The sequence below is a fragment of the Corylus avellana genome, chromosome 1 (assembly GCF_965113065.1).
Source record: "Corylus avellana chromosome 1, dhCorAvel1.hap1.2, whole genome shotgun sequence".
Taxonomy (NCBI): Eukaryota; Viridiplantae; Streptophyta; class Magnoliopsida; order Fagales; family Betulaceae; genus Corylus; species Corylus avellana.
Window position 1 is genome coordinate 12,795,752 of NC_142490.1, and position 22,893 is coordinate 12,818,644.

At 33.6% G+C, this 22,893-nt stretch overlaps 1 protein-coding gene and 1 pseudogene across 1 annotated transcript; one reads left to right on the top strand and one right to left on the bottom strand.

The window, feature by feature from the left end:
* The first annotated feature begins 4,087 nt into the window (after positions 1-4,087).
* LOC132169108 (nuclear transcription factor Y subunit B-1 pseudogene) lies at positions 4,088-4,811 on the top strand (annotated as a pseudogene).
* Positions 4,812-9,104: 4,293 nt separating this feature from the next.
* On the bottom strand, positions 9,105-16,836 carry LOC132172281 (potassium transporter 5-like). The gene is made up of 8 exons (XM_088518355.1): positions 16,711-16,836; positions 15,932-16,160; positions 14,166-14,414; positions 13,434-13,484; positions 12,164-12,424; positions 11,902-12,069; positions 10,646-10,900; positions 9,105-10,045 (listed from the first exon to the last, which is right to left on the bottom strand). Exons 1-8 carry the CDS (start codon positions 16,834-16,836, stop codon positions 9,105-9,107), a joined length of 2,280 nt encoding a protein of 759 aa, XP_088374481.1.
* Between the last annotated feature and the right edge of the window lie 6,057 nt (positions 16,837-22,893).

Consider the following 22,893-nt stretch of genomic DNA (forward strand, 5'->3'; position numbering starts at 1 on the left):
CGTCAAAATTGATTTTTAGATCAATAAAGCTCTACAAATTAACCTACTTTTTTAGGTCAAAAGCTTTAAAAGGAAGTTATGAGATCCATACTAATGTCTTTATAATTGTTTTTCCTCTACTTTTGTTCATCCAGCTGCCTGCTGAAGAAACTTTCAATTTGTTTACTGAGCATGGACCACATATATCATGTTCTCTAAACAGTGGTTTCATGCCAAGAAGTACGGTAAGATGCAGAAGATTGGTTAATGCAACTTTTGGTGACAAGCAATAATCCAGGAACATATATCAAGATCATGTTGTTTAATATACAATTGGAGATGGGATATATTCCATAACAATGAATTGTGTCTTTTGGGGGAAGTTGGGAATATGTAAAAGGTATCTTTCTATATCAAATTTCCTCGAATATTAGTTCACTATCTTTTCTGATTTTTTTTTTCCTCACCATTCAATATTTTCCATCCTTAATTATTTACCTATAATTTTTTAATAGTTTCAATTTTCATTTCTAAATATAAATAGAAAGGAAGAAGCAAGTGGGTGGAATATATATATATATTGATTAATTTTTCTGTAAGTCATGGGAGATCCGTTTGCAGCAGATGGAGAGACAGCTTCCTAAGTCCCTCATTTTAATTTAATTTAATTTAATTTAATTTAATTTAATTTTTTTTTTTTTTTTTTTTTATAAATTTTTAAATCACTTTCCTTTCTCTAACGTGATAATAATATTAATTGCCTATTTTAGCATATAAATTGTCAGTTTTATGTTCAACCCATTAAATGTTTTGAGTTTTTTCATGTGGTTGATACTAATTTTGGCAAATCTATCTGTCTCTGGCTAATAATTAAGCTATGTCCCTATATATATATCCTTTCAAAAGGACAACCGATGATGATGTCAATGAAATCGAGTACATGATTAATAACATAAACTCGGATTTCAGATTTAAACCGGCTCTCCTTTCGACAGGTGTAGTACTTGTCGTCTACTGCACGTGTGTTTCCACTCAAGGGCCACTAAATTATATTAATTATGTATATAATTGTTCTTGCTAGCTTAATTAGGATTTTCCTAGAGTAATTAAAGACAACCTAAAATTTAGTGGTGACGATCTTTAATTTCGCTTGAAAGTAATTTAACTAAGCGACAAATCGAATTTCTCTATGATTATCGAAGTGAATCATTTTGCGGCCTCTTTTCTTTTATATTCTCGTTCAGCTTTCACGAATCTCCAATTTGTGAGATCATGATATATATTTTGTTTAAATTAAACATCAGAGCATCTAATAATTACGATTAGCATACATAAGCAAAAAACAATCTCAATAAACAAATTAAAGTAACAACCACCTTTGAGCCTACTCACACTCATACTATAATAGAGTTGTGGGGATGATTCAACAAGCACACATTGTCAAGACTATGACTCATAGACAAATTTGAACCAGATAAAAAAGAAAAAAGAAAAAAGAAAAAAAGGTTGACCTATGCCATGGTCATCACAAACATATAGATCAATCTCTTCTGATGATTGACACGTGTCAGCAGCACTGAGTAATCTTGGTGATGATGGTATTTATATTTTTATATAGAAATCCAGAGTTCCATGACCCGACCGTGATGTTACAAAAATCGACAAGAAGTTGAGATGATTTGCTGTTGTGTAGAGTGACATGATCTGGTGTTGAACTCTAAGTAGTAGGTATTCCAACACTAGGGTGTTTAATTTATAATTAATCAGCTCTTTTTAGGTCATGGTTTGGTTGCATCTAGAGGACTGTAACCATAACACGTGCATATATGTGATCCACAAATTCAAATTGGCATGCATTATTTTAATCATATTTGTTTTCAAACTTATTGGGAACATTGAAGAGATTAAGGGCCAAATTAGGGGAGAGGGGGGACCATTTCGTTTGTAATTGATAAGCTTCAGCCTTTTCTTTTGCTTAATTACCTTAGGGCATAGCTAGATTGCTCCCATAGACCCATAGATGTACATGAAATACTTGAAAAGAGAGAGAGGGGGGATGGAATTACAACTACTTTAGTACTATTTTGTAGTACATGAACTACTTGAAAAGAGAGAGGAGAGAGGGGGGATGGAATTACAACTACTTTAGTACTATTTTGTAGTACATGAACTACTTGAAAAGAGAGAGGAGAGAGGGGGGATGAAATTACTAGTACTAGATGCCTTTAGTAATAGATTAGAAAGAAAAAAAAAAAAAAGCCTTTAGGAATATTTTATATAGAGTAATGCTATTTAGTAGATTGATGTATAACTATATACAGTTTGATGGTGTTACAGCAAGACAAAAAAAAAAAAAAAAAAATTCAATAGTTGATTTTTACTGGCACGTCATCTTAATTATATGACAATCGTATAACAATCTATTGAATAGTACTGTTATAGAAAACAACATAATTTTTTTTGAACTTTATTGTATTATGAAGAAATATTTGTTGTAATCCATTGCATATGAGTTCATCAAAATCTAATGAAGGAAAGCGACACATTAACATATCTTAAGAGCATTTCGTTTTTTGTCTTACCATTTTATTTTTCTAACAAAGAGCATTACTTGTTATATTACACGAGACTATCTTCAAAGGGTTGCTTTTGTGAAATGAGATTTTACTTTTGAATAATGCTATATACTCTTGATCACGTCCATTTATATATCGCACCTACTTTACACCGGTTTATGCAGTGTGTTTTAAGTAGTTCTTTTTAAGCTACTTAATTAGAAAGTCACTTAAAACATATCACGTCAGCATGTATAAAATATATATGTGTAATAAATAAGTACGAAGAGTAGCATTACTCTTAAATTTTTTGAGTAATGCTATTTGTTGTATGAGTATTATAAAATTTGATGATGTGGTAATAAAAATTAACCATTTGACCAACACTTGTAAAAAATAAAAAATAAAATACTAATTTTTATTACCACATCATTCCAGTTATATGGCAATCATATAGCAATGTAGTCTTACTCTTTATTGCAGCCCCTTAATCACAATCGGTCCAAGCCTAGCTAATGCATGTGCACCTATGCTGGCAATGCATGCACCTTGCCAATAATATTGTGAATTCCCAGTCTATCAATGATAATGAGAGGTAGACACAGAAGTTAAATTTGACATGTTCTTTAATGGATATATATTATATATATATATATTTCAATTAAAGAACATGTCAAATTTAACTTTTATATATATATATATATATATATATATATATATATATATATAGTTTTGAAATGCATCCAATGAAAAATGATTTGTCCCGTATAATTTGCATCTCCATTTGGTTGGACTTTTTCAGGGGTGCTTTAACTTCTAAAAGGTGAAGTTATTTTGCATCTCATTAATTTGCTACTTCCAAAATGTTTTCTAATTTTATGAGAAGCAATTAAAACAGCTGAATTTCTCATATTTTAAATAGATATATATACTGTTCAAAAATAAACTTTTAGAGCATTTCTAGCAAAAAATGTAAACTAGTTTTTTAGTTAAATTTAACTATTATGCCTTATTTTCTTACTCCAACAGTCATGGTAAAATATAAGTTTTTCCTACAATTGCTACAATAAACTTTATTATATATATATATATATATATATATATATTTTTTATATTTTTTTTAATCTTTTCTCTCTTTTTATGGGGAAGACAAAGAAATGACAAAATATAATAAAATAATACTAAAAAATAGTATTTAATTAGAGTAGATAGTTAAAATAGATGTGTGAAAAACTAGTAAGTAAAATGAAAAAAGTTACATTTTGAGTAGTTAAAATGAAAACCATTGCCGGAGATGCTCATTCCAACAGGTTGGTAAAGTTTAATATAAGGTCCTTAAAATAATAATTATACCGGATAAGGGTATATAATTAAGAAGCAAAAACCTTTATTAATTACTTTTGAAAAACAAAAATAATCTTAATTATGTGGTGGAAGTACCTTTACCATCTACATATATAGCCCACATATACATACACACACATACATACATATGCGTCTATATAGCAGCCAGGCTGAGGGAAGCAACGTGTCTGTGTTTGAGAGGATCAAAAATGGGCAATAATTCAGAGAGGGAAGGGTTTAAGTACCATTTGGATGGTGGTAGTAGCGAAGATGGGATGATGAAAGAGCAAGATCGGCTGCTTCCGATAGCTAATGTGGGGCGGATCATGAAGCAGATTCTTCCTCCCAACGCAAAAATCTCCAAAGAAGCCAAAGAAACCATGCAGGAGTGTGCGTCGGAGTTCATAAGCTTTGTGACTGGGGAGGCTTCGGACAAGTGTCATAAGGAGAAGCGCAAGACTGTGAATGGTGATGATATTTGCTGGGCTATGGCAACTCTAGGATTTGATGATTATGCCGAGCCATTAAAGAAGTATTTGCAAAGGTATAGGGAGTTAGAAGGGGAGAGAGCTCAGCAAAGTAAGGCAAGCAGCAATGAAGAAAAGATTATTAGTGAAACATCAAATTATGGAGCTTCCACACAAACAAAACCTACTGCTCCCTTGAACTTCAATGTGATTGAGAGGAGTACTCATAGCTCTCTGTCCAGGCGATTTTGAAAGATATAAAGCATGGTAATTAATAATTGATTTCTACTACTACTACTACTCTTTGTATTTAACATTTTGATGCTGATGGTGATCGATGTTGTAGACATAATTAATCATATTATAGCTAGCTATAGTAGAGGTGGGCTAGGGAGAGTTTCGGGGTTCTTTTACTTATTGTGTGGGATACTAAATCTTGGATTTTCACTTTGATTGACTGTTTTAGTTTGAGGAATATGTGAAATAAAGCTAATCCTTGTATCTTTTTCTCTGAAATTATGACTTTCATTGCAACAAATTATAAGAAAATCATTGTTAATTAGTTATATATATATATATTGCTGTTCTTGGCTAGGATGAATAAAATTATTAAACAAAATGTATATTTTTAGAAATCAAGAATCAACCAATTAAGCATCTGTTAAGAGTGGAAGGTTGGAATTAATCTTAAAACTAAATTGACCCTAGATCTAATTAACCAGTACCAGAATGTCTGAGAAAACACTCAAAACAGTATAAACATTTCTAGACTTGCCCCAAAAAGTCCTGAAACTAACAAACTTATCTTGGTTTGCATGTTAGTTGGAAATATGTGTATGATTTAGGGTTATTTTTTATTTTATTTTATTTTTTTTAATTTTTTTAAGCTTACTATAAATTTTCTTATTGTCAACCTAAATTCAAGTAGAATTGCTTTCCAATGAATGGGATAATTTTGCAATATATGAGCTTTGTTCAAAATTAACCCCAATCTACAAACAATTGAAACATTGAAACCTATATGTTTGATTAAATTTTAGATCAATGTGATTGATGCAATTAGCTAGATATGTTTTCCCTTTTTGTTTGCAGTATCTTCATCAACATGATTCAATTCCCTCTTCAATTCTGTGGTTTACACATGCTCTAGTTTCATCATCGTCTGGTATATGATTTAGATCCATGAAATTCCATGAATGATTAAATGCTTGGGGTGTTGGAATCCTAGTCTAGAACATGAATTATCATGTCAAATCATTTTCCTTTTTTATTTTTTTGTGTTGATGATACTAAGTATATATATATATTCATGACCTAATACAATTTCTGAGGATTGCTTGCAGTTTGGTTTGATTTTACAATGAAGGAATTCCAAATTATACTCTGAACTAGAAGAAGAACTAGCAAGGACATAGCCTAGCTAGCTTCTGTCAATTGAACAAATTTATGCAGAGAAGCTAATTAACTAGTCACCATCTTTGCTTAAGTGAATCAACATCCAATTAATACTCAAGTAGTCATGAACTGTTAATTACAGGATTACCCAAAAGGATATATTTGTCTAGAAATCTAGGGTTTTCTTTGAACACTGAAAATCTGGGGACCACTGTCAGCTGTTTTAGTGGCTCTATCTTCCATGGATTGTCGTTGAAGGCCTCATCTTGTCTTGGCGTGCTGACATTTTTCTATAGTCAAATGAGTTAGGATCATATCCCCACAAGTCAGTAGACCTTTTGGAAGTTTTGTTCACATATATTCTTCTTATATATACAGAGAAAAGGGAGAAATATGAGAGTAAAATTTAAGGTTTTCAACTGAGGTTGGTTCGAGTGGTAAGTCATTTGGCTTTGGTACTTAAAGTTCAAAGTATTAAGTTTAGGTAGTTCTTTGGGGCTACGCAACTTGAGCTTTACCCAACTCGTATGAAGGAAGCGTTTTGCACAGTGTTCTAGGATATAGTCGGGCAGAGCCTTGGATCGATACCTCTATTATCATAATAATTTTTTTTAGAAGGATTTTTAGGTTTCTGTCACATTGCTAGCTCTACATGAAAGATAGATATATACTGCCTCTTCTTTTTCCTGATAATTACAAAAGAAGAGAGAATATTAATTGATTATACGAAATTTTATACGGAAACCATTGATCAAATTATCCTTTAATGCAGTACTTTGTGATATATACTTTTATACCTGCAGATATATATGCTAGAATAGCTTGCATCTTTTACTTTGTGATATACTTTTATATCTGTAGATATATATGCTAGAATATCTTTTTATAACAGCAAGGGCCAAATGAATAGTGGTACGTACGGGCATGGACTTGGGCCAGTACCTTTATAGTATGCATGATGTTAAGTACTATTGATGAATAAAACATAATAATAAGCCAAACTCTGGTTTTATGAAATGAAAGGAAGTTTGATTCAAAAATAATAATAATAATAATAATAATAATAAAATAAATAAGATAATCGCACTACGTGCCATTTGCCAAAGCCGTTTGATGCGACAGAAAGCACATGTGATCATAAGTACTTCTCCATGTGACACGATCTACCAAGATTGGCTTGACGCAAAGCATATATACAATTGGGACCGACACGTTGTCATGGATGGATGATGGATCCATATCCAGAGTTGGTGCATTTACATCATCACTACTTGGCCGGCCGGTACCTAATTATTGGTAATATTAATTAATATATATGCTAAGAAATGCACCAACTGGACTTGCAGAGCCTAGTTAATTCAAAAAAATATTTGTCTCAGCACCAATTTCCTTAAACTCTTATATATATATATATATGAAGAATTCTGTGATCATGCTCAAAATAGTGTTCGATCTCTTTGATACACATTGTTCGAAAACATTTTAGTCAATAGTCCTGAGGATATATATCCTTAATTCTTCGACAATCTGTAAATTAAGGATGGAGTTGAAACAAGAACAAGAACCTTAATTATCAATTTTCTTTGTGCTTAGCCGATGTACGTATGCAAAATAAAATGAAACTTTCGAGTCATGTTCGAATGGAACCTTGCGATGAAGTCATGTGATCAAATGAGTTTTGACTATCTATGATCGAAAGTCTTGGGTTCACCGGAAAAAAAATAAAAAGGGCTTAATTAGTAATGTTTGGGATAGTGGCATTTGGAAGAAATATCACTAAAATGCATTATTTACTGTTTAAACAATATTATTCATAAAATAGTGACGTTTGAATAATGTTAACGTTCAAAATTATAGCACCTGTTTGATCTAGTATAGATCGAGACCTGTTTTGACCTACTAAATGTTAGAATTGAAAAATATTCATAGTCCTTTTGAATAAGCTTTCTTACGTCACCAATATTGTCTTCATCTGGTATTGAAATCACCAAAATATGACTAGTCTACATATAAAGCGGCATTCATCATGCAATATCGCATGTCACTAATGCAGTGCCACCAATAGAAATCGATGCTTCTTTTGAGTTCCTATTTGAAATAATTAATTAATGCGTGATGTATTGTGGACTTACGCTTTTGGGAACTGTAATTGGATTCCGACTTGAAGAAATTTGAAGAGCCACTGCCAATTAATATAAACCAAACACAAAATATGGGAGCAAAACCATAGCCCATTCCAAATAATCTTAAATAGGATAATTTTATCATATGGTGCCATTAAATGTGATTTTCCCACCAAAAAAAAAAAAAAAAATAGGGTTTTTTCTTTCCCCCTTTTTTTGTTTTGGTTTTTTTTTTTTTTTTTTTTTGGCAGCTCCACCATTGTGGTGGCCGAAACCACCCCAACCACCATTGGGAGTGGTTTCAGCCACCCCCAATTTTTGTTTTTTTTTTTTTGTTTTGTTTTTTTTTTTTTTTTAAAAAAAAAAATACATTTTTTTTTAAAATTTTTTAAAAATTTAAGTAGGTGTCACGTGTCAACATTTGATTAGTCAACGTGGACTTTCGTTAAGTCAACTAACGGTTAATTGACAAAAGGACTAATTTGGTCTATTATTAAAACTATAGGAACCGCCTGTGATAAAAATCAAACCCTAAGAAGGAAAAAATAAAGAAACGAAATCTCTGGGAATATTTAGTATTTAACCCATTAATTAGTTATTCATTAAAAAACAAAAAGCAAAACAAATACGACTTATGATCTAAAAAATACGTATGGAAGGCAACTTTGCGAAAAGAGAACTACTTCCGAAATTCTAATTAAATTCATGAATGTGTACAGTGTACTAGTGGAATCATGTATATATGACTCAATTATATATATATATATAAGGGCTAAAATAGCTGGAAAAAAAAAAAATTATAAGAGATAAAACTATCTTAAAAAAGAGAAAGAAAAAGAGCTCCAATACTTCATCAAAATACGATCGACAGCATTCCTCAGCACCATGGAAATTCTAAGCATTACTTGAAATATTATTAATATTGAAGGCTAGCTCCCTCTGCTTTATTGCCAGCCGAAGGGGCTAAGTGATACTTTTTTCTTTTTTACTTTTTTGATATATAAAAATTTATGGAATAAATCACCTCCAAAAATTACAGTATCACATGCAGGGGCATACCCCTGGAGGCTAACACCAACAAAAGGCACCCCAGCCCAACAACAACAACATGTGATCAAGGAATATCAAACAACAATTTTGAGTCGTATTGATTGCATGTTGTCGTTTCGTTTAAACGACACAAAAACAAAGTTTTTTACTAGGCTTAATTATTTGATCCACCGCCAAAAATAAAATATGATCTAAAGCTCATAAATCATGCCCACTTTTAGCATAGACTTGTGAGGAATATCAAACACATTGGTACTTTGTCTCAAATTCCTCTTCAAGAAATTGTAAGCATAATTTATCACAATTCTCTTGCCTATACTAGAACTAGTGCCAGCAACCACTTCAGTCTCACCAATTAAGTGAACAACTCCTGCTTTACATGCCTTGTCCACAACCTCAATCTCTTTCTCCACCGCCTCTTCTCCCTTAACTTCTTCTTCAACTTCCTTCACATTCTCATTCTCATCTTCAATCTTTCCATCCTTCTCATCACCATTATCAAGCAATCTATGAGCCAACCAAAACTCATCATGTATATGCTCCTTCAATCTCTCCATCAAGATCTTCTCAAAGGGCTCTTGCTCATTCCTCACATCTGTGTATCCATATCTCACAATACATCGAAACACATTAAGCTCTTTCGGCTCCAATTGGCGAAAAAGGAAACGCTCTTCCACTGGAACCTTGCTTATGGGAAGCGATTTAATGGAGACAAAAACCAGGACTGAGTGCAATGCAGGCACGTTTTCCACATAGTGCTTGAAGATTGGTGGGATGCCATGAACAAGCTCCGAGTAGAACATGGCTAGCCCAGGCATTCGACAAAAGCTTGTGTCAGCAGTTATTTCCCTTAGCTTCTGTGGAGAGATTTTGTGTTCAAGCTCATAATAGTACTTTCTCCGAAACACATAGTTCCAAATATACATGATACTCATTAGGATTGTTGCAAATGCTAGGGGAAGATATCCTCCTTGCTCAAATTTGTACAGTGTTGAACTTAAATAGAGAAGCTCTATGCCACCAATAATTACAATGTAGGAAATTACGAGAAGTATATGAGATTTCCATATCATGATCATGATTAGTACAAGGAATGACGACGTGAGGGTCATTACAAAAACCACCGCTATCCCTGTTAATGCAATAAACAACTTATTAGTTCCAAGTTATACTTCAGGCTGCATTTTTCGACCATTTTTTAGATTTTTTATTTTTTTTATTCAAATGAAGAGAGGGATTACAACAGATGGTCTTTCCCGTTCTTGATCCTAATGAAAGTAAGAATACAAGCGAATGAAGATGAGCAGAATACAACAGTTTTGTTAGTTGCAGATTAGTTAGCTTTACAGTTAAGGTTAGTTTTCTGTTAAGTTGTTGTACATACAGTATATATACTACCTCTATGATTACAAACAACTCCTATACGTACAATAATCTCAACTATATGCACAACAACTTCAACAGAAAACTAACTAACTTTTAACTGTAAAGCTAACTAATAAACAAAACCGTTTCTTCAACTTGTATTCTGCTCATCTTCATTTGCTTATAGGGAAAATAATTGAGAATGCTTCCCATCTAGACCATTTTTGAGATTAACTTCCTATAAAAGTGTGGATGCGTTTTTTAGAATCAAATGGGGTTTAATTACTAGCAATTGGAACCATAAAATGTGGATTAATTCAAAATTCACATATAAAAGAGGCTAAAAAAAAGTGGAGTTAGACATTACCGTAGGCATTGCCAATCTTAGCAGTGGTCCTAAAACCTAAAGTGACTGCTACACAAGCCAGCATAAGAAGGTAATTGACTTCAGGTACGTACACTTGTCCTTCATACTTAGCGGATGTATGCACTACTTTCACCCGAGGAAAACACCCCAATGAGAGGGATTGTTGGATTATAGAGAAAGTCCCAGAAATCATGGCTTGACTTGCTATGATTGCCCCCAGTACAGCAACTACAAACATTGGCCAATACAAAGTTTCTGCATAATATATATAATTAACCACATGAATAATAAGTTGAATATGCATGCATGTTTAACACCAAATTAACCTGTAAGTTAGAGGCGCATTAAAGTGTTACTCTAGGACAACCATATATAATAGCATGTACGTGCTAATTATTCTGCAGGTGTGTGTGAACAATGAGGCCATTTGTTGTGGGGCTTTGTACATGTGTGGTGGAAAAAAGGTTGCAAAACAACATGAGAAAATGCTACTCAATCTCTCCTTTTTGGTTTTATTGAGTATATTGAGAGGTACTTAGACTATGGGTATTGCAGGTATTGCTCGAGTAGCAAGCGCCGTATTGCGAGGAAAGAAATGCTAGAGATGTAAAATGTAATATAACACCTTAGTCTCATATTGGAAAGATGAGTAGCTCAGATAGGGTAGGAGGTTTATAAATATACTCATGGGTGTTAAGATTCACATTGCTTACTAAGTGAAACTGACTTTATAAGTAATTTTAGGCAAGCTCCCAATTGACTAGTCCTTGTGGGTTGATAGTGCAAATATGGATAGAGCTTTTTCTTGAATCATTATAAATGGTATCAGAATCAAGTCTTAACGACATGCGATATTGCCAGTATCGCATGACATGTACTTGACAAGGATGCTAGGGGTTTAGGGGAGCAGTTTGTAACATCCTAGTTTCATATTTGGAAGATGAGTAGCTTACATAGAGTGTATGGTTTATAAAGATACTCGTATGTATTAAGTCTCACATTGCTTACTTACTAATTAAGTGAAATTGGGTTTTATAAGCTACAAATTGACTAATTATTTTAGGGTGATGATATATAGCACAAATGTAGGTAACACTTTTCCTTGAGTCGTTAAACAAGAGATAAAGTACTTGGAACAACTCAATTTAGATCTAAATTCAGTGTGAGAAAGATACCCAATATTTTTATTTTGCCGCGTTATCCTTTTAACAAAAAAAAATAAAAATAAAGGGCAATTGATCACAAGTAGTGCTTACTTGGTATGGAGCTGAAAAAGACATTGGCAACAAGATCATTGTGCTTGCGGAGGAAGGAGGCTTGTCCCGTGTATGCCAATATGATAGCCGGGTACGTCAGGCAACACATGCTTATTTGTATGGATCGAACAGAAAAGTGGCCAAGATCTGCAAATAGAGCTTCACTTCCTGCATATTTTTACAAGTAATTATACTTAATTTAATAATCAATACTTTAACAGTAAATAATGCTTCATTAAGTATAAGGGGAAGAAATTGCAACCTGTTGTGCAGAGGACAACACCACCAAGAGAAATCCAAGCTTGTTTTTTGTTCCTCTGAAAATAATCTATTATATACATTGGATTTACTGCTTTAATAACCATTGGATCAAATTTGAAAAAATTGTAGATGCCGATGCCAGCAATCAATACGAACCAAATGCAAATTATTGGAGAAAAAGTATAGCCCATTTTATCAGTTCCATATCCTTGAATAACGAATAAGACGACCAAGATGACGACTGATATCCAAACGATGAGATCTGTGTGATAAAGACAAACAAAAAAAAAAAAAAATGAGAGAGAAAGTAGAATGATTAACAATTTATTAAGAATATTTTTTCATGCAGTTTTGTGCCTCAAGTCCTATAGTATATTAATGCAGCGTGAATGTGGTGTATCGCAAAATCAAATAAATACAAAAATTACAATTCCTTTCAAACCGAGAATAATAAAGGAATTGAGAGAAAATAGAATAAAACTCAATCTCATGACATAGTTTTTTAATGAAAACTGATGAAAATTAATAACATAAACTACGGCATAAGTCATCCTTATTGGTTTTATATAGTTTTATATATAAAATAGAGTCCTAAACCTACTAAAAACATGAAATTAAAACACACCGTAGCGATCTTGGTCGGATGTGTTATTTTCCTTTCGGACAGAAAATGCGATAGATCGACAGATGACCAACTGAGACTATCTCGGTCGGTTGGACAGATGACCAACCGAGTCTCTGACTGAATGCCTCAAGAGTAAATGCTGGGTCGAAAAGGATTCAACTACGATTCCGACCAAAAGCCTCGAGTCTCAGCTTTGACTGGCTGCCACTCCAGCTGAGGCTCTTGAAAATTCTCCCTGGAGCTCATCCAATAGACGCATTTGGATGAGCTTGAAATTACGTGGAATGCTAAGCTTACAAAAACTGTCACAAAAAAAAAAAAAAAAAAAAACCTTTATAAAGTGATGTGGCACAATTTCATTGGGAATGAGATAAATTCCAATATTGAGAAACCTAATCAATATTGTGCCACGTCACTTTGTAAAAGTTTTTTTTGTAAATATTTTTGTAAGCCTGACATTTCTCTTAGATTATTGATACTTTTGAAATATAGTTGGCAATAAACGGCAGAAACTAACAATAATAACTAGTTATCGATCTTAACGTATGTTTCCATGTGACATATATACGGGAAAGAAATGCGAGGATCTTTCAAGAAAAAGCCTATTGATAGTGTCGTAAAACAAGCATATATATAGGCTACGTACCTTCTGTAATTGCAGACGTTGCTTCCTTTAGCCCTCCCACAGCTGATAAAACTGTCAACACATAAAATGGAACAAGGAAGACTTGTAATTTGTGATTCAAAAGTCAAATAAATAATGTGAGAATATAAATGCAAACAGTAAGGGCCGTTTGGTTTGTGGAATGACTTTTATTGAAAAAAAATATATGACATTTATTAAGAAGGCAAGAAAGTGAAATAAAATAGTCTTACTGTTAAAGTATATAAACATATACTTTAATACTTGGAATATCCAATTCTACAGCCCGAATATTCCTAAAATTGAAGGAATAGCTAAATTTAAGGAATGATAATTCCTTCTTGGGTCATGTGAATGGCTATTCAAAAACTATTCAATTTCACCTTCTTCAATTTCTAATCAAAGTTATTCGTTTTTCTAATAGAATAGTCATTTCGCATATCAAACGTATACTAATAAAATTGCTTTGGTGTTAAAGTATATATATACTCTAATACTTGGAATAGTGATCATTGCCTCGTTGGCTATGGGAATGGCTATTTGATCCACTCTACCTTCTTCCATTTCCAATAAAAAATATTCATTTTTTCTAATGAAATAACCATTAGACATACCAAACATAACCTAATAGATATATGGATACACCTATAAGAACAACATGCATAGCTGATAGCTCAAATATTATGAGCTCTAAGAGAGGTTTGGAATGATTAAATGGAAAGTTAATGTGTAAACCTGAGATACAAGGAGTGAGAACACCGTCCCCTATCACCATGGCAGTTCCAAGCATTGAGGCAAACAAAAGGAAAATCTTAGCAAAGTTGCTCTTCTCTAGCCTAGACTTGAGGCCCGAAGCCCTCCGTACACGACGGTTCGGCAACTCGAGCTTGTAATTTGAGACGTTACTGTCCTCAGCCTGTTGATTTGGGATCAAACTCACCTTGGCATACCGGCATATGAGAGAGTATAACGCAAACGTCCCTCCTGAAACATGATTTCTATGATGTTCACACCCTTAACTTTATCTTCTAAGTTTAACATAAGGGTTCTGTATAGGAATTCATTAGCACATTAATCAATTACAAGTCTTTTTTATTTACTAAAAACAAATATTAGGACATGTTTGGTATGCGGAATAAACTACTGAAATGGAATAGTGGCTAGTCCCATGGAATAATCACTCCTTTATTTGGTTGCACGTTATTCTTGAGAATAGTTATTTTATTTTCATGGGAATAACTATTCCCCTAAATAGAAGAACAATTATTCTTATGAAAAAAAAGAAGAAGAAGAAAGTAATAGATATTTTTCGAAGAAAAGAATGTGTTTTGCAAAAAAAAAAATTCATCGAATTAATCCCGTCTCCAATTCCAATGAATATAGTCTTGTCAATGAGTTAACGTTTGTGGTGGCCGCCAATGAGTACCCAAATCAGGTGTTTTCGGATGAAGAAAGATTGGACCGCGGCTTGCCGGTTGCGTATTGGAGAGTATAATTGGCTACTCAACCTCAACCACGGTCACAACCTCAGACTTTGCCCATGTAGTACCCGGGTTTTATATTAGGAAGATGAGAAGTAATTCACATAGAATGAGTAGTTTATAAAAATGTTCATGAATGATAAGTCCTATATTGCTTAGTTACTAAGTGAAACTGGACTTTATAAGAAATTTTAGAAAAATTCAAAATTGCAGCTAGTCCTTTTGGGATCGTAGCACATATGTGGCTGACGCTTCTCTTTTTTTTTTTTTTTTTTTTTTTTTTTTGCATTGTGGAGGAATAATCAAATTCGGAAATTGGTATTTGGTGCGACCACCATTGATGTTTTGTTATGGTGGCCGGCCACCCTTAACATTTCTAGAATTTTTTTTATTTAATATTTTTTTGTTTTTTATAAACTTTGGTTCAATTCAGGTAAGAGCGTATGTGTTATTACCAAACAAAAGAATAGTAATGATTATTCCATTATAACATCTTCTTTTCCCAATAATACTCTTTACTATTTTTAAAAGAATGACCATTCTGTATACCAAACATGCCCTTAATTTTTGGAAGTATATCTCCATACCATCTCATATTTCATCTTAGAAGAGTAAGGATATCAAGAGAGTGTGTTCATCTCATGTGTTCATAGGTTTTGTTATGAACCCTTTTTCATTGAATGGAGAGTTTTAGCTTACAAACCCTACTAATTACTACCATTTTGTAAAGAATAATTAGACTACTCCGCTCATAAAAGATTGGCTAATTAAAACTATACATAGACGCAGTCTAGAAATATAATACTCTATACACTAATTTGATGGGTGCCTGCACTTTGATCTAATTAGATACCTTTATCACAAATTTTGACCAAAATATCCACATCATGATGAAAATATTCCCGAGCTCTCATAGTAATTAAGGACAGTTCTTAGCCTTTTCCTTCTTAACTAAACAATTAATCACCTAGTTTTTAAATTTATATTGAAAAGATGAAGAATCAATATGATGTTACGTACCTTCGCCATTATCATTGGCCTGTAAGACAATGAACACGTACTTGATCAAAGGGAGCAAAGTGAGGGTATAGAAGATCAAGGAAAGTACTCCCAGGATATCATCGTTGTTCTTAATACCTTCGGTGAAGGTGCTCGCATACACATATAATGGGGATGTCCCAATGTCTCCATACACCACTCCAATACTTTGGAATGCTAGGTTTAAGATCACTCTCCACTTCAGATTTTCCTACAAAAATAGTTAGTTTCCAGTAAATTATTTGTCAGATTTCAATTTATCCATTAACTTTCATTCACCAACAAAGAAAACACCTCTCTCTCACTACTATAAAAATTAAAATAAAAATTAAAAAACCGGCGTTTTGTGTCGTTTGTTAATTAAACGACTCAAAATGCCAAATAAACGACGTTAAATGTTTTACATTGCTTGTTTTATGTCGCTTTGATAAACAACATTAAACATATGGACGAGAATTTATTTTCGCATCCTTTAGTGCTCAAACGACATCAAGTAGTGTCGCTTGAACAGTAAACAACATTAAAAATTAACAAAAACCTCATGAACAAACAACTACACATACAATACGGAAATTAAGTATCGATTCTTTCAATCTAATATTTAAAGTTTTAAAAACATCTTAATGTTATCCTAACTTAACAACAACAACAATAATAGTCTAATAATCTTGAAAATAATAATGTGACATGGTCGTGACATGGGGATGAGAATATGTGAAAGAACTAGCTAGCTATTTCTGGCAGACCTTGGAGTTATGGGCATGATTACGACCAGAAATGCTGTCGGATTCTTCCATGTCCGATTCATATACTTGCAACTTTTGGCTTGAAATTTTCTTCTCTTTGAGCTCTTCCATTTTAACGATGGGAGTTAATTGATCGATCATGTCTTCCCGTGGCCTCATTTCTCTAAGGGATGTCATGTACGATCTACAGAGAGGTTTCACATATCAGAGGGTCTTGATTATCTGCAAAAGAAGTGATCATCATCACAAGTTTTCCCTCCTCTTTATTTATACTTTCTATCCTCTTTAATTCCTAAAAGCTTTTGACAATATCGTATAATGCATGTTAATAAAAGGTTAATTAGTTTGTATGAATGTCCACCACATGTTTCTGATCCGGACAACACGTTAACATTTCCTCAAGTGTAGGGGGTTTTGACCTTTGTTATGTGGTGTAAGATACTTAAGCTTCGGTCGTGTGTCGCCAAAATAGTCCCTTTTAATCGGTTACAAAGAAAATAGTCAAATTTTTTTTAGTTTTATTTAACTGTTATAGATTCAAAGTCCTTCGTAAATCAATATATTTCATATAATTTGACATTGAGATGTATTTGATGGCATTCTTTTGTACATTTTTTGTCCATCTCTTTTTTAAATTTACTATTAAATATGTGAAATTTACATGTGAGTCCCACAAATTCAGTGATAAGTTTGTCAATCTCTTGTATAGAGATGAAAAAGAGATATACAAGAGAATGAAAATAAACATTTCTCTTAAAGATTGTAGAAGCTGTAGAAAATAGAAAACCACATTTCTCTCTTAAATCATTGAACATATATACACGAAATAATTATAATTATTATATATATCCTCTTTATTTATTTATTTTTTAAATGGGAAATGATAGGTGTTCTTCTAGTGTTCTCCAGGTATTCTCTCAACTGTGATGTGGCTTTTAAAATCACTGTTTAATTTGAGATTATCATTATTGACTTTTAATCTATTGGTGATTTTAAAAGCCACATCACAGTTGGGAGAACACTAGGAAAACACTAAAATTGAAGAACACCTAGCATTTCCCCTTTTAAATCACTAAGCTTTAATACAAGCTTATATATGCTAGGCTACAAATCTTAATCATAAGTGATGACGTTGTTGATCGCACGGCTAACCTTAAACTACAAATACTTGTAAAATAGATGGAAAGTAAGCACTACCAAAAAAAAAAAAAAAAAAAAAAGACCAGGGGTTAACAACGTTTATATCAAACACTACTAAATATTTATTTGAATGATTCTTAGCATATTGTATTAATAATGCCTATAGTTTTAACAATCATAATTGAGCCATCAGCTAAGCAATTTAATTAGAAATATGGTGGAGGTGCATATATATGTAGTAAAGGATGAGGGGTAAGGTGTTATGTGATTGCAACTGTGATTGCAACAAGTGGAATCGAAAAGCCAAGATGACCCTGAACAGATGTAAGATTGTTATGATAACATATGTTAGCAGTAGAAATTAAGATTTAAAGATTGGAAATGGAATTCAGAAAGAGAGAGTAACAAATAGGGAAGAAAAAGACCCTAATTGCCCCAAATAAGCAAACAGATAAATAATTTTGAAAGACTTAAATTTAATTGATAGTTCAGGCTGAATTGAAAAATAACAAATTGGGTAAAGTTCACTTAACCCCTTCAAACTACCACCCCAATGATAATTTACCACTCAAACTATCAATTACGACAATTTACCTTCCAAACTACAAAAACAATGACAATGTACCCCCAATTGTTAAAAAATGATGAAATTACCCTTACTAAAATAAAAATAAAAATACTAAAATTTAATTTAATTTTTTTCAAAATTTTAAGGGTATTTTTTGTCTTATTGAAAATTCTATATGGATAATTTCGTCATTTTGCTAGCAATGGGGGGGGAGGGGGGTATATTATCATTCTTTTGGTAGTTTGGGGGGTAAATTATTGTAATTGATAATTTGTGGGGTAAATTGTCATTGGAGTGGTAGTTTGAAGGGGTTAAGTGGATTTTACCCTAACAAATTTATATGCTTTTACATAGGCGAGGCACATCCTCATTTAACAAGGAAAATGAAAACAAATCCTAATTGTCCCACAAATCATAATCCTAATGAAAAAGGAAAAACTCAATCCTTATTAAAAATGAAAACCAAAACACACATTGTAGTGACTCAAATAATTAATTAGGCTTAGAACATCTTAATTAGAGAGTTAATTGGACTTTAGGTCACTAGGGACACTTGGAGGGGCATTTTTGAAATTTGGGGTTTTCAGTGCTACAGTGGATGAACGCTCGCATGGGAGATCAACGAGCGCTCGACCCTAAGTATTAGGAGTGCTCTATCCTTTCCTAATATTTTTCATTTTACCCTTAGCTTCTCCCCTATAAATACCCCCCCCTGGGGCATTACCCCCCCCCCCCCCCCTGGGGCATTCGAGTTTTTCGTCCTTTCCCGGTCTATTTTGTGAGTGTTGTAAGGTTTTGTGTGTTTTGGTGGAGAAGGAGGAGTCTTCTTGGAGGAACTTGCTAGACGTAATATCTACCTTTTCTTTCAATGGGGTTTTGGTAGGTTGTTAGCTTACTTATTGCTGTAGTAACTTAGTGCTAACACCTAGGAGTTGTAAGCTATGAACTTGTTTAGTCATTTTTTTCCATTAGACATAATCGTGTTATTTGAAGGCATCATGTTGGTTAGAGGTGTTAGAAATCCTTTTGTAACCTCAGGACTAGTTGAAGGAAGGCTCATAAAGCATTTGAACCAAATGAGGTTTTACCTTAACCTCACTGGCTGAACGCTCGTCCCTAGGGGTCGAGCGCTAGACCAGAGTCGTTCAGGGAAAGGTCCTTTTGGTTGAGCACCCAACGACCCCTGTTTTATGTTCTAAGTTTGTCTTGGCTCGAGTTTAGAGGTAATGATAGGTCTTTTCTCAGTATTCGAAGTTATGGAGCCTCAAAGGGATTTTATGGAGAAGACTTACGACTCGGGTGAGTACAAACTCACATAGATACTTGTTGTTACTTTTCCCGCATTGCATGATTATTTAATATATATCAAACATGTATATTTTGTAACTCTCATGAAATACATTTTTAAACCACTGTAAACTGTCTTTTACGAAAACGTATGTTAATTAATAAGATAATGATGAAGCTTGTAAAACTATGCATGTAAAAGACGGATAAGATTAATTGTATCTTATGACATGGTACACCGGTACGTGTGAGATAACGGCTATGGCTTACTATACAAGTTAACTTTATGGTCAAGTATATGTGTGTGTGGGCCTTGAATTCAATGGTTTTCGTGACTGGCGCAGCCAATGCCAAAATGGTTGGTTATTACAAGACGTACATCACTAGTAGCGTGGGCCACCCGAGGTCGGACTTGGTCGGGCTGCTAGTGGTGGATGGTAGCGTACAATGGTCGGGGCACCGGCATTGTATTATAGGTCCCTCGGGACAGCACCAACTCTGCTGAAAATGGGTAATATCTCGGGTAAACCATACTGTTAAACTATAACATAATTCTCATATTACAGCATATACATTATATCTATATTGCATACATGATAAACTGTCACCTCATAATTCTACATGTACTTTATAAATAACTGAGTTCACCACTTAATAACGGATAATTCATGTGCATTTATACTCACTAAGTCGTCGGATTTACTCTTGTATTATTATTATTTATTTTTTTTTTTGCATATGTACAACTACGCTATTATAGATAGTTTAGCAGATAATAGATACTACAAAGCACCCGGTTATCTTGGATAATTCGATCCAGAAAATGTTTGAGGACTTATTGCGAGCTTAGGCGGGTACTTATGGTAACTAATACTTTTAAGTTGCTGTATACTTAAGAGTTTTGATGCATGCTTGCATGTCAAGATATATCATAGATCCCTTATACGATGATATATATAGTATTTCAGCTACTGTGATGATCCTTGGTAAATGCTCTAGTTGTAATGATTAATGTTTATAGAATCTTAATGTTTCTATTGCTTAGTATCCTCTCTTTTGAGGAGTAGGAATCCCTGAATCTTGTTCCGTGAGAAATAAGATTGGAAGACAAACCGTGGAGTTAATTATCAGTTAATTAATTTATGAGGCGTTACACACATGCATAATTAAAATAACAGTTTTGTCAATTTTCTTCTACATCAGCTCTCCTAATTGGAAAGAACACGTCCTCAAGTTCAAATCATCTTTTTCTCAATCTTTCGGATGTCTAATTAATTCCTTCCATCCCATACTTCTCAACATCAAAGCAAGTTGATACCGGAAGAGAAACAATTTTCAAGCCTTCATAACATGACTTTGAGTATTATATTTGAAGTTACTCGCACCAACTTGAGATAAAATATTCTAAACAAGATCTTGATTGATTGTCATAAATTCACTCTCCATAAAAATTTCCCGAAAACGATGAATTCTTTCCTGTCCGCAAAAATTCAAAAATTTCCTCTAACATGCCAAAACCAATGTCAAGATTTTGTTTTTGACTTGGACCCAGAGTCCTATTCCTACTAGGAAAAGGGCTGTTGACCAGATTCTTCTAGAAGTCTTGATTGGACTCAGATTGTGACTCCTTATCCAATTCAACTTGGAGTAGGGTTCTAATCCGGATTGCATGGGATGAGACCTAGTCCCAAAGATTCAGGGGTTGAGACCCGGTTGAACCCTTTCTGTGAATCGGGGAATGTGGATTCCCAGTACCTTCAACGATGAGACTGATACCTGATTCCCGAGACATTCCCGTCCCGAGCCTTTAACTAGTGAAGATAGACTACTTAAAGGCATTGAGTCCTAGGAAGCGTCATTTCCAGGACTTACTCTGATGGACTACTTGCCATATCTTCCTTGGACTAGCCTTGCTTGGGCTTCTATCTTCCGGGGTAGGCCCATCCCCAAGAGTCTTATTTCCATGGTTTGGAGTCTGCAGTCTTCTATGGGCCGGTTCTGGCCTTGAGGCCCATAGTTCTTTTGATGGGTAGGTTCAAGTGGGATTATTCCCAACAAATTTGAGTACCATAGAAGAAAAGGAAAGGTACAACCGAAGCCTTTATCGGAATTAAAACTTGAATTAAATCAGAACCATTGAAAAAAACTACAACATATATATTATAATGTTTTTTTAGAGCACTTAAGCCAAATCCTTTCAAGAATTGAAATTAAATGAAATTGTTTGCTGCTAGCTAACAAGCTCTTGAGTAAATTGATGTTAAACTTAACAGCAGCTCAAACACCCATGTGTAACTAATTTGTTAAAGTAGTTTATTCAGTTAGTTAGTTAAACAAGTTAGTTCAATTAGTTTGCTTGTAACTGTTTTCCTAGTAGAAAACAGAGCATATATATATAGTAATTGTGATTTTTGAGGTTAATGAGAATGATTTCAGAAATTCTTCCATATTTCATCTTCTTCATTTAAAATTTGATAAAACTTTCCGGAAAAATATATGTTGGGACCAATTTGTCGACCTGTGAATGCAAAGCAAGCCTTTTGGTTTCTGGTGTGATACTCTCAAGGCTCTATTATGCACATTTTTTATGTCATTAATTAATTACAAAGCTACTCCAATGCGAATAGACTAATACTTCAATAGAGAAATTGCAATAATCGATATAAATATAACATAAAATATTTCAATTATTGCGAAATCAATACAATAGCTTATGTTTGGCCGGCACATGTAATAATCCAAGACCTTGTACAGTCAGGAAAACTATAAATTAACATTAATTAATCAAATCGGAAAATGAAACAGAGATATATCGATCGAATAATTCGACGGCTGATTCCTTATTCCTTGGACTATGATTTTCTTGACGGCAGCGACTGCGTCTGCATGCATGGAAAATGCTGAATATTTAGCACCCCACGTAAATGGCTAGCTGGGTAACAACCTGCCCTTTTGACATAAATTATAATCATCCGCCGCTAAATAAATTTTTTCAACAAATTTATTTGTGATCATAACAATGGAGCATCATGATACAAAGTTCCCGTCACCTTTGTCTTTTCCGTTGCTTTTTGTCCACTACTCATCATGAGCAAGGCAAATATCAAAGCTAGGCTCCTTAATTGTTGGTTTGGTTTAATCCAAGAGAATAACCCATTCAAAGAGAGTTGCCATGCCAGCTATTGGCGGCAAAAGAGCATATT

Excerpts from the sequence above, each read along its gene's own strand:
- LOC132172281 (XM_088518355.1), bottom strand. The coding sequence starts at position 16,836 with ATGATCGATCAATTAACTCCCATCGTTAAAATGGAAGAGCTCAAAGAG. Across the intron at positions 13,485-14,165 it reads TCTCACTCCTTGTATCTCAG|TTTTATCAGCTGTGGGAGGG; the intron begins GTTTACACATTA and ends ATGTGTTGACAG. Across the intron at positions 10,901-11,901 it reads CTTTTTCAGCTCCATACCAA|AAACTTTGTATTGGCCAATG; the intron begins GTAAGCACTACT and ends TATATTATGCAG.